Genomic DNA, 13,099 nt, shown 5'->3' on the forward strand with positions numbered 1-13,099 from the left:
AAAACTGTAGAATTTGGGGTCTTGCAGCTCTTTAAGCCAGCAGCCCACGCCACCATCACGCAGCATAAACCCTGATTTGCTCACAGCCTCCATTCTGATCTCCCCACCTCCATTCACAGCGCACTCTGCTTCTCAAATTTTTCACATCTTCCTGGATTCTGAATTCCTGGCTTACTTTCTTCTTATTTGTGGCCCCCCCTTGGCCTCTGAAGCTTGATTCTATTTCTCTAGTTTGAACATGCTTCCTCCAACCTCAAAGATGATTCTCAGTGGCTATACTACTTAATCTTGCCTGGCCACCAGAGTGTCCCATCCTAGCTTAGGTGTCTATGAAGGCTGCCACAAGTTCATGCTGGCCCCTCCAGGAGCGCCCAGAATCTTAAGCACCACCAGTGACCCTAAGGGTCACCAGCAGCTCAATGTATCCACCGACATAAGTTACTAATTTTATTTTACTTTGAGCAAAGTTTAATCTGAATCCTAATAATGTTAACATGCACTCTGAATAGCTCTGACTCAGAGCCTGAGCAGACATGTGGTTGTGGCAATCAAGACCATGGGTGGTAATATTTACCACTTATTTACCGGGTGGCCTGAGGATGGAGACAGAAAACATGACTCTGCAAAGTGATGTAAATAAAAAATCACACAGGCAGGGGCTCATGACTTCTAGCCGCTCCACAGGACAAAGAGGCAGCAGTAGCTAAATCTAAGAAATAGTGCTTTTAACGCTTTCAAGGTTGGCTCAGAAACAATGAGAACTTTCAGCAGCTCATCCTGGGGAGCGGCAAGAGCCTTCACAACAGCAATGCATCTGCAAAAAGCCTGTGCGCCCTTGGCCGGTCTTGTTTATTTTTCCTCTTTTCCTTTCCCCTCACTTTGCTTCTTCCAAACTCTGTAGCCCTTTGGCCCGCCTTCACCTTCGTGCAAGGACTGGCTGTTACTTACCATGCCCTTCAGTGTCAGATCTGCTAAGGGAGACCGGTTGCCATGGAAATCTGGCCAAACATGTAAATCAACAGTGAGAAAACCCACAGGCTGAGCCTTCTTAATCAGATCCAGGTGACTGTTCAAATATGCATATACACTCTGGCATCTGGAAGAGAAGTTGATTTTGTTTTTAAAAGGGGGGGTAGGGTCGGGAAGCAAACTGTTCTACAGAAAGAAACGATTTGTACTTCCATATCAGATCCAGAAAGAAACCAGAGTCCCTAGTTTCAGCAGAGAAACTACCCAAAACCACAGGAACCAGCATACTATGCTCTCTGATCATCCTTTGCCATCACCCAGAGTAGGTAGCATGTCCCGCTGCAAAGTGGAAAGGCTTGGAATCAGAAGACCAGGTCCAGGAGTGGCTTTACCCCTAGAAAGATGTGTAACCATGAGAAAGTTATTCAAACGTTCTGAACCTCTTTCTTTGCATCTGTAAAAACAGATATCATAATCCCTGTCCAACTTACCTCATAGGGTTATTGTGAAGATCAAAGGAGACTATATATGTGAAGAGAGCATATTTTGTAAACTGTACAATACTGTACATGTGTAAAGGATTTTAAAAAATCAGTATTCCTAATTGTAACAATAATGATGAGGTGACAGATATGAAGGTAAGTTCCTGAACTTGGGATGGGAGTTGGCTAAAGGAAGTAATGGGACAGAGGAATGCAGTTAGATCAGGAATGAGGAGATTTGATTTCCAACCCCAATGTATCAAATGGCATCACATTTGTTCTTTCTCCTTTCTAAGGCTCCGTCTCTTTGGGTGCAGAATGAAGGAGTCACACCACCTCTCTGTTTTCAGTGTTTGTGTGAGAGGGAGATAGGAGGGGACTGGGAACCAAGGTAGTCCTCGGCTCACGTGTGGGTCCTACTCATCCTAGCTGGGTGACATGGGCCAGTGACTTACCCTCTCTGAACTTCAGTTATCCCATACATAAAATGGGCATCATGATAGCTATCTTACTGAGCTAAATGTTACTGCATGGCACAGAGACTGAAGTTGGTCACCTTTCCCCTCTTTAAATGTACTTCTGTCTCAAAGTCTTGAACCAATGATTCTAAGGAAAGTGAGTTTATCAGAGGGTGGCTTCCATGCTACTTCTCACTGGTGGCCTCGGGAAGATAGCTTTAAAGGTTAAAAGCATGGCCTGAACAGTGGCAGGAAAAAAAATATAGGAAATTAATGTCCAAGGGACATTAATATCTTCGATATTAACCTAACATGATATTATTTGCATTTCACAAATGCTTTAGGAGTGCAGCTCGAACATTTCTGGTTCCAGTTTTATGACACTGTGAATGTTCCCTTGGAGCCCATGAAGTTCCCGAAAGTTTCCTAATTTAAGCTTAAAAAAGGAAACAAACAGGTAGAACAGTGGTTTTCAAATTATTTTGTTAAATAAAAACTGTATGTGGAGCTCCAGGACAGAAAAGACAGGAGAAAAAACTGGTCTATGTAAGTGCAGAAGTGAGTGCACAAATCAGCCTCTGTGTGTGTGCACCAGCGTGTGCGTGCGTGCCTGTGTGTGCGAAGGTATGCTGGGTGGAGGCAATCTATTTGCTTCTTGCCATGACACCTCATTTCCATCTGTAAAAATCTTCTGCCTTGGATCCTACTTGAAGGATAATAATACTGCTGGAAAAAGGCTCACTGGCCACAGCAACATCAGCTGCCATGCCCCACCCAACAGCACACCAGGCCCTCAATCCAGCTCAGTGAGCCAGGTACCAATATCACCCCTTTACAGAAGATGCTCAGATATGTGAAGACACGATAGTGAGGCCAAATTTAAATAACCCTATCTCTGTGTGATCCCGAAGCCATGTGCCTTCTGGAACCCAGGTCTGAAATGACTTGTCGAGCCCACATTCAAACTCTTTTTTAGCATGATTCTATGACAATGTTGGGAAAGGGTCCTGGAGGCCTCTGTGGAAGGCAGGCCCAGAGCCTTACACCTGGGGAGAATATGATCACATTCTGTTTTTCTATTTCCCAGTTCTCTCCACTCATGGTCCAACAGGAACCCCACTGACAATAAAAGCCACAGAAATGTCCTTCCAAGCCAGAAATCAAGAGTGATTTCTTGATTCTAGCAAAATCCCATTTCTGAATACCATCGCTGCACTTAAAGGGATATATATATATATATATATATTTTTTTTTTTTTTAAAGCACACATCTATAAATCTTTTCATTTGCCTCTCAAGGAATCTCAGGGCAGGGCATTTGGTTTCAGACATCTGGGTCAATAAGAATCTATAGGCCTAATTACTATTGATTTGTCATTGTCTCATTTAATGCGGGTCTTTGCAAACAGGGAGATTCGTTTAGCCTCTTACATATATGGTCACTCATGCACTAATGAGATCCCTGGGGGACGGGGCATATGCTTACCCCTTTGACTCCTAACCTCCTCACAGCTGTATGTTTATTCTTTGAATGCAGCCATTCTCCTGCATGTTTTTTCAATTATACCTTACCATGTGTGCTATCTGAGTATATCATTCAAAATGAAATGCACTTGGAAAACATTATAATAACAAATGCACATCATTAGTCACATAATTTTAACCTTACATGATGCCTTTTTTGGTTCTGACTTTGTTTAATTTTGTATTTTTTACCAATTCCTTCTCAAACGGCGGTAAGCCCCCTTTCAGCCCGGGAATCACATGTTAACTGTTTCAAGTGGGTGGTTCTCCCTCCATCTCACAAACTCCAGGCTCATATATCTTCTCCCAGAGGGAGGAATTCCTGCTGCCCTGGTCCTCACTGTGTATGACGAAGAAAATAGAGTTTCAACAACCACAAAATGACTTCACTGGGTAGCAGTTGGGTAGTCAGGTACACTAAGCCTCCCTAAGCCTAGTTTACTTTTCTGTACTTGGGGCTAATTCTCTTATGTTACAGGCTGCTATGAAGATTCAATATAGAGACTGAACACTATAAAATGATAGGTAATCAATAAAGAGTTCCCCTTCCTTCCCATTGTAGGAAATTCATTTCTAGTTTTTTTTTTTTTTTTTTTAATTTATGATAGTCACAGAGAGAGAGAGAGGCAGAGACACAGGCAGAGGGAGAAGCAGGCTCCATGCACCGGGAGCCCGACGTGGGATTCGATCCCGGGTCTCCAGGATCACGCCCTGGGCCAAAGGCAGGCGCTAAACTGCTGCGCCACCCAGGGATCCCTCATTTCTAGTTTTAAAAGTCCAAGAGTCAGGACTGATTTCTTTCTTTTTCTTTTTCTTTTTTTTTTTTTCAGACTTTATTGCTTACAATCTTCAATGAGGACAGCATCCCTGGAATCTCTACTCTTTCCTGCCTCTCTAAAGTCATTTTAATTCTTAGGATTCATGGGCTACTTGTACAGAAGTGTAGTGACCGTATTTTGAAGTCAAAAGTCAGAAAATACAGTCTAACAGCAGACATTTGTGCCCCTTCCAGAAGTTGAGAAAGCTTGTCTCCAGTTCCCCACTTCCTGACCTGCCACAAGATGGAGTCTACTGAAACTGGTCCTGTGGTGAGGAATAATACCCTTTACTCTCATGGCTTCAGGTACCATCTAGGGCTGAGGACTTTCAAATATATGCTCTTATCTCCTGCCAATTTCTCTTATTAGTTTCAGGTCAGATAGCCAACAACCCAACACATGCTTCCTCTTGGATGTCTGTCTTGAAATGGAGGATTTATTTCCTAAGTCAGCACAGCCCTCAGTCTTCTTGAGAGGACCCCAATGCCCTGAGCACTTTCCTATACTTGCATGCAAAGTAGAAGCCAAAGAAAGGCATTATAATTTCTACTTATTTCGGTTTAAGAAACATCTCTCATCCAAGAGCCATCAAGAATTTAGTGGCTATCCTGGCACCGCCTAGGGGATGAAAGGTGTTAATATTGTCACCCTCGTTTTATGACGGTCCTAGCTCAGAGGAGCCTAAATAAATACTTGCTGATAGACTGATAGCCCCAGTTGTCAGACTGAGGGACTGAGACTGAAGAAGCCTCCAGGGCCAAGGAAGCAATGTGAGAACTTTGGAGTAGAATGGAAAGTGGGAATCAGCTTTAGATGTAGAGTCTAAGAGTCCCTAGAATCTTCATTTCCTCATCTAGAATTAAATGAGATAATATACATAAAACTATTAGCAAGTGCAGTGCCAGGAACAATGCAAGTTCTCAATGTCTCATGTCTTTTCTTTTTCCTTTTCTTGCACCAAGGGAACACATACAGCCTTTCATGGGGAACTTTAAATGTAGTTGAGATTTGGCATATGGGCTCCAGTGTAATTGAAGAAACTGCTCCTGAATGGGATTATGGGAATCAGAGAGGAAAAAAAAAAGCCTGAGGAAAAAAATCAGATCAATAAACACTGATTGTCCTTATAGAAATGACAGAAAAATCCAGGGATGGTGGGAGAAAAGAAAGGTTGGGAGAGACAATGTGATTTAGAAAAACTTCATTCTGATAATCCTAAATTAGGACCCGAGACCAGCAGAATCACAACAAGAAATGATCACTGCTTGCAGTGACTTCTGCAAAAGTAACTCAGAACAGGCTGGGCTTCTCTGATAATAGTCTTTTCCTTTCCGTAGACTATGAGCTCGCTGAGATGGAGGGCCCGATCTTTTACTGTATCCCTCCCTCCCGACTAACGGTCTAGTTTACTCTCCACAGAACAGCCGAAGTAATTCTTCTAAGGTATATCTGATGGTGCCTTTCTTCTGCTCAGAAACTAAAACCTTGAATAAGCTCTAGTGTCTTTACATACTACAATGATCCTCATGCTTTGGCCTTGAGTAACTTTTAAGCCCTCCTCTGTTACCAGCTCCCTCCCACTCTGGTTCAGCCAGGATGGCCTTTACAGTATCTTGAAGCCTGCCAAGCTGGCTGGTGCCTTCAGGCCTGGGGCCTTGCTGTCCCTTACATCTTCTGGTGTGGCTTGGGGCTCTCCAAAAACAGAACACTCCTGCCTCAGATCTCAGTATCAGCAAATCCTATTTGAAACTGTAGAAACAAGTACTAATAAGCAGATTTAGTATTTTATACTCTTGATTTGCCATACAACCCAAACACTATGGCTTGCTCCTACTCTTCACTCAGTCTTGCTCAAGTGTCACCTGACTTCCTCACCTGAAAGAGTTCCCATCCATCACCCTAACGTCTGCCTCTTTACTCATCTCTTTCTTTAGAAAGCTTACCAATTCCTGATGTGCGAATGTGTGCTCTTTCTCTACACATGTTTGTATGTATACATACATGTGTGGGTGTATGTAATTTACATGAAAGTAAGGACTTGTATTTTTACTTTGTTTATGATCTTAAATGCTCTTATACACTCATCACACATCACCTTGGTTCTGCTACCAAACTTGAACATAAACTTGTATTTTAAGCCAACACCTTCTGACCAAACCCTGCTATCCCTAGAATCTCATTCTGAGACATTGGGAACTAATGTTCTATAAAACAATTAAGACAATAATGGGAAGTTTAGAGGGAAAGGGCCAAAGTTATGATCAATGTAAGGAAATCTCTATCTAAGGAGTGGAATCACTGGATATTTGGCTTCACATAGAGAGAGACTCTTGTCAGTTACATGCATGAGCACATCTAGTTACTGTTTACTTAATTCATAAGCCAACAAAACATTATTCTTCAGGGGTGAGTCTGAAAAGATTATGGCAAATCAAGAGTATAAAATACTAAATCTGTTTATCAACACTTGTTCCTACAGTTTTAAATAGGATTTGCTGATGCTAAGCTCTGAGGCAGGGGTGACTTGCATTCTTTTTTCAGAGAGCCTTAAGGCATCCCAAAAGAGACATGCAGTTTCTGATTCCAAGGGATTTGTTGTCCTTTCCAAACAGCCAAATTCACTTGAATAACAGTTATGCCTATTTCTTTCTAAGGCCTAATATATAATGGGTCCTACAGTCTTGGAATATTCTGTTCATATATCTGGTAAGACGGAGAAGCACTTTCCTTTATAAGACAATAGAAAGAAAGTGAAAGGAAAAAGAATCGACATTTATTGAATATCTACTAAATAGATGAGCTGCATGTAAAATTTGAGATACAGAAAGAAATGCAGCAAGAGTGTGGATGGGACCACCTTGGTAGAGATGGTAAAGAGAGAAGGGAAGAGGGCCAGCAGCCTAGGGATAATAAACTTTGATATGATGGTCAAGACACCTGGGTGGCTTAATCGGTTAAGTGTCTAACTCTTGATCTTAGCTCAGGTCTTGATCCTCAGGGTCATGATCTCAGGCTCCACATTGGACTCCACACTCAGTGTGGAGTCTACTTTAAAACAAAAAAAAAAAAAAGAAAGAAAAGAAAAAGAAAAAGATCTTGAAATTGAACTTGAAGAGGAGACTAAGAAGGATAAGCCAGAGATATAGGAGGAAAACTAGGAGGAACAGCATTCCAGAAAGAAAGCCCAGGAAAGAGAGTGTTATAAAGGAGAGGAAGCTATGATCATTGGTGCCACATCCTGCTGAGAGTCCAAGGATGAGGACTGGAAAGAACCCTACAGACTCATTAACAGAGGTCACTGAGGACCTTATCATTAACTCTTTCAGGGGCAGATGGGGACAAAATTTAAATTGAAGTGGGCAAGGGATGAGTAGAAAGTGAGGAAGTAGTAGCCATGAGTGCAGGCAATGCTTTGGAGAAACTTAGCTCTTAAAGGTAGAAATACAGGGAGGTAGTTGGAAGGTAGTATGAAGTTGACTAGTATACAGAAAGAGTTGGGATTTAAATCCAGTTCTGACTCCACATAAGAATCCTAATAATTGCTGCTTCTGGATCACCTCAGCCTGCTGTTTCCCTGAGTCTGCACTGGTAATCCATCAATCTCTTTCCTTTTCTCAATCACAACTACTCTCATGAGGCTCACCCATAGAAGAAAGTTCTGGAAATGTTGAATATTTCCATGCAAAATCTATCCCTTAGGTTTGTGTTCGGCTTTAAGATCTTCAGAGACTGGCACTTCCCCAATCTACTTTCATCCATATAACCCCTGTAAAATAAGTTAAGCAGGGTGGTATTATTGTGGTTTTATGGGTGAGGGAACTGAGTCATTGAGACATTTATGGTAGAACTGGCACAAGAATCCAAGACTTGTCATACCTAGTTCAGGGTTCTTGCTACTTTACCACACTTTGCATCAGAAGGTCAGCAGGTTATGGATGACTGATGTGCTGCTTACCCCTAGAACCACCACCACCACCAAAACATCCTCCTCTTTTATAAAACCATTAGTAATAGCGGCAGAAATAGCAGTGGTACCTGTTGTCATAATTGCCATAGTAAAGTTTACAAGCCTTGCCAAATACATTACCTCATTAAAATCAAAACAAATTCTCAGAGGTACTCAGTGCTGGTTCTCTCAGAGCTACTATCCCATGTTCTGATGAGGAAACAAGTTCATACAATGATGTCTAGTGGAACTGGGATTTGAATCCAGATCTCCAAACTCCCAAATCCAGTGTTTGTGTTTGTGGTTTATAAATGCTGGATCCCTTCAAGAATCTGATGAAAGTTATGGCCTCTCTTCACAGAAAATGTGAATGTATGTAATGCATACATTAAGTAGACAATTAAGGGGTTCATGGATGATCTAAAGGTAGGAACCCTTGCTCTATGTACTGGTTATGAGGGATTTCTCTGTTAATATTATAAAATACCTTGCCTTTCTAGAAAAGCCCAACAAAGCATTATCATAAACAGTTTGAAAAATAAGCGGATTTCATTTTGAAATAATTTTAGATTCATAGAAAGAGAAAGAGTAAACAGACTTCCCTTACACACATCATCTAAGAAATTAACATAAATATGATATTATCAGCTATCTGCAGACTTATTTGAATGTTGACAGTTTTCCCCCAACTCATGTTCTTCTTCTGGGTCCAGGGTCTAAACCATGATCACACATTGTTTTTTGTTTTTGTCTCCTCCAATCTGAGACAGTTCTGCAATAATTCCTGAAATTTCAGCATCTTATGAGCATCCTGGCTAATAATTTTGTAGAATGCACTTCAGTTGGGGCTTGGCTGATGTGTCCGGACGTTTTTGCTGAGGTGATCCATTTTTGGCAAGGGCCTTACAGAAATGATGTCACGTCCTTCTGGGTACATTATGAAGGGAGGTGTTCAACACTGAGAGATCCTGCTGCCGGTACTGTTTGACTTTGATCACATGGGTGAGGCACTGTTTGCCAGATCTCTCCACTGTGAGTTACTGTTTTTCTTTTGCCATTAATGAGTACCTTATAGTAAGATACTTTGGGACTATGTACATAGCCCACTGTGCATCATACTTTCCCTAATTTCAGCTTCCATTGGTGATTCTCCCTTGCAACAAGTATTACTACGGTGTTTGCCTAATGAGAATATTCTAGTTCCATTATTTCCTCCACATTTATGCTGGGGATTTACCCCAAAGATACAGATGCAGTGTGAAACGCCGGGACACCTGCACCCCAATGTTTCTAGCAGCAATGTCCACAATAGCCAACTGTGGAAGGAGCCTCAGTGCCCATCAAAAGATGAATGGATAAAGAAAGTGTGTTATATATACACAATGGAATATTACTCAGCCATTATAAATGACGAATACCCACCATTTGCTTCGACGTGGATGGAACTGGAGGGTATTATGCTGAGTGAAATAAGTCAATCGGAGAAGGACAAACATTATACGGTCTCATTCATTTGGGGAATATAAAAAATAGTGAAAGGGAATAAAGGAAAAAGGAGAAAAATGAGTGGGAAATATCAGAAAGGGAGACATAACATGAGAGACTCCTAACTCTGGGAAACGAACTAGGGGGATGGAAGGGGAGGTGGGCGGGGGGTGGGGGTGACTGGGTGACGGGCACTGAGGGGGGCATTTGATGGGATGAGCCCTGGGTGTTATTCTATATGTTGGCAAATTGAACACCAATAAAAAATAAATTTATATAAAAAAAATAATTTCTAGGACATGGTCCCTGAAGTGGACAAGAAGACCTGCCCTTTCTTCCCAAATATTTATTTCTTCAATAATTTACTTCTATCAGTATGGCCTCGGGGAGTCACTTTATACTACCATTACTTATTCTGTTGATAAAATTGTCCCCAAAGGCCATGGAGAGATTCTTAGAACTGTCTCCTATGCACTAGGATGACAAGTTGTCTTCAAGTACTTCCTTACTTTCTGGCATCATCAAACGTTCATGTGTGTTCTCTGTCCTCACCCTGGAACTGGCCAGGTTTCTAAGAAGAAAGTTTTAAGTAGATGATTAAGGGGTTCATGGATGATCTAAAGGTAGGAACCCTTGCTCAAGATAGGGTATGTGGTATCGGACCCAAATAAAGTGTTAGATGAGGAAGTTCCATGGTATGATCCTTCTCAGAAGTTTTCTGATTCCTTTTAGGTAGACAACAGTATTTAAAAACCAGGATCTGGTGCTAGGTGTGCACACTGCTACGAGGGGTCATTGCTTCCAGGCCATCTCAGCAGAGAGCACAGGGAATATATGTATGTGTACTCACACACGGATATACACACTATATTTATTTCTGTCTATGACTATAGCTCTGTCTAGAGACAGCTGTACCTACACACATATATACAAAATCTCAAGTTGATCCTAATACCTCCTACTTCCACTCACTACCATAGGGTTCACTGTAACCTTCCCCCTTCCCTATTTAAGAGAAACCTGGCTCTCATTATCCACAATATATTAATTTATTTGCTTAGTTGTAGTATACACATAAAGGAGTTTTTGAAGAGCTAATCCAGACATTTATGAAAAACAAATTTAGGAATTAGACTATAATACTTAAAATTGTTTTAAAGATTTTATTTATTTATTAGAGAGAGAGAGAGAGTGAAAGAGAGAGCGCTCACACATGAGCAGGGGGAGGGGCAATGGGAGAAGGAGAAGCAGACTCCCTGCTTAGCAGGGAGCCTGACACATGGGGCTTGATCCCAGGACCCTGAGATCATGACCTGAGCTGAGGCAGATGCTTAATTGATTAAGCCACCTAGGCGCCCCAGAATATAATACTTATATATGGTTATTTTATCTTTAGCCATACATTATACTATCAAAATATTCTTTCTCAAAGCTACTTAGGTTCTTTTCTTTCTCAAATCCTTAATGTGGTTATGGTATTCATTGTTAACATCATAGATTTAGATTTTGCTAATTGTATTTCATTTTGCACACTCCCACCACACACATACATCCTAGTACTATCTATCTATTGATCTACCTACCTACCATCTAACCTACATACCTTCTATTTTCGAGGGGCATGTGAAGTATCACCATAGTTCTAAGAATTAGAGTTCTATAAAAAAGATATGCTGAGAAAAGTGCTACCTCCACCTCTTACCCTGTTTTCACTCCCCCATGTTTCCATCCCATTCCTACCCCAACCTCCATGTAACCAGTCAGTCTCATCAGGTTCTAGTTTAATCTTCTTTGTGTTTCTTTTGCATAAATGAGTAAATACACATATAGTTTCTTACAGTCACCTTCCTTTTAAATGAAAGGGAGTATAATATAAACACTTATTTGCTTTCTTCACTTAACAAAATATGCTAAAAATCACTTCAGGTCATTTCTTATCCTCCACTGTACAGATGAAAAGCCAGGTGTAAAGAGGTTGGATAACTTGCCCAACGTCACACACCTTGTAGAGTAAATCTGGATTCGAACCCCAGAAGTTTGGACTCTGAAATTCATGTTCCTTCTACTACATTAGAGTCTCTCATCCACAGTTCCTGGCATATTTTTTGGAACCTCTAGTTTTATTGAGTTCTCTTAGATCATTTTCAAAATTAATATATGGATCATCCAGATGACTGTCTTATAACCAAACACTGCAGGGCATTTTCATCACCCAAGGGGAACTGAGTCACTCAGCTGCCTAAGGTGAATGTCCTCAGTGCAGGAAAGCGTGGGAAGTTGTAGGGGAGGAGGGGCAACAGTTACCTGGCAGCAGCCTTGGCTTTTAGTTCAGGGAAGGCAGCATGGCCCTGCACCATGTGGTCTATCTGAAAAACAAAAGAGATGGGTCAGTGTTATAGTTTCTCTGACTTATGTGGACACCAGAAAAAGAGATATTAACATATCTGTTTCTTTCAACTCTGTCCACAGAGGATCTAAGAATGTTAAAATGCTAACTCGACTAGTGTCCGGCTCTTTCAGAAACTTAGCTTTGCTTCACCTACTGCCAGCTTCTTGATCCACAAACCAAAGCAGTCTAAAGAAAAATGAGCAGGAAATGAAACTCTCCAGGCTAAACTGGTAGGAACAGGTAGTATCAGGTCCAAAAAGGAGGTGTGAGGACAAGAGTGGGAAGGGGTAATTCCAGGACCTGGGTGTTAAAGTGCCAAGCTCTGGGTCAAACCATTTCTGTCTCCTGGTTCAGGCTGTTACCCCAGGGCAATAGCAGGCCTTGAATTACTCACCCTGTCTTACTAATGGAGAAGCTGAGTGAAACGGACTATGAGGAGGGATTATAATTCAAAAAATAACAAAAGAGTTGCCCTAGAGCTGTCAAAAGGGCATCTCCTGACTGGAAAGTTATCACATTAAAAAAAAAAAAAAAAAAAAAGAAAGAAAAAGAAAAAGAAAAAGAAAAAGAAAAAGAAAAAGAAAAAGAAAAAGTTATCCCATGAGAAATTGGGGCATAGCTCTCCAAGGACAGTAATCTCTGAGCCCTGTGGACAACAATCTACTTCTCATTTGAAATCCCATGTTTGGGATTTTATTCCTTGGTAGCTCTAAACAAAATAATAAATAAAAGTATCAGGAAGGGAAATGTTTCCCCATGATGCTACCCTGCTTGCTAAAACACACCCAACAGTGTGTCTGTATTCCTGAACCTAATTTGGGCGTCTTCCCAATGCTCACATAAGTCTCTAGTACTCCAGAATCATTCTAACTAATTTATTTATTTTTTATATTTACTTTTTGTTTTTTTCTTTTTTAAAAATTTATTTATTTTAAAAAGATTTTATTTATTTATTCATGAGAGAGACACACAGAGAGAGGCAGAGACACAGGCAGAGAGAGAAGCAGCCCCCATAGAGGGAACCTGATG

At 41.1% G+C, this 13,099-nt stretch overlaps 1 protein-coding gene across 24 annotated transcripts in view; it reads right to left on the reverse strand.

The window, feature by feature from the left end:
• FGGY (FGGY carbohydrate kinase domain containing) overlaps positions 1–13,099 on the reverse strand; it is a 414,792-nt gene that overhangs the window by 103,946 nt on the left and 297,747 nt on the right. For all 24 annotated transcript variants that reach the window (XM_038537374.1, XM_038537384.1, XM_038537385.1 and 21 more), the window contains 2 exons: positions 11,986–12,047; positions 949–1,096 (listed from right to left, as the gene is read on the reverse strand). In XM_038537374.1, coding sequence (XP_038393302.1) covers positions 949–1,096; positions 11,986–12,047 — 210 coding nt within the window. The remainder of the gene's footprint in view (positions 1–948; positions 1,097–11,985; positions 12,048–13,099) is intronic.

This window comes from Canis lupus, chromosome 5, assembly GCF_011100685.1.
Source record: "Canis lupus familiaris isolate Mischka breed German Shepherd chromosome 5, alternate assembly UU_Cfam_GSD_1.0, whole genome shotgun sequence".
In the NCBI taxonomy this organism is placed as follows: Eukaryota; Metazoa; Chordata; class Mammalia; order Carnivora; family Canidae; genus Canis; species Canis lupus.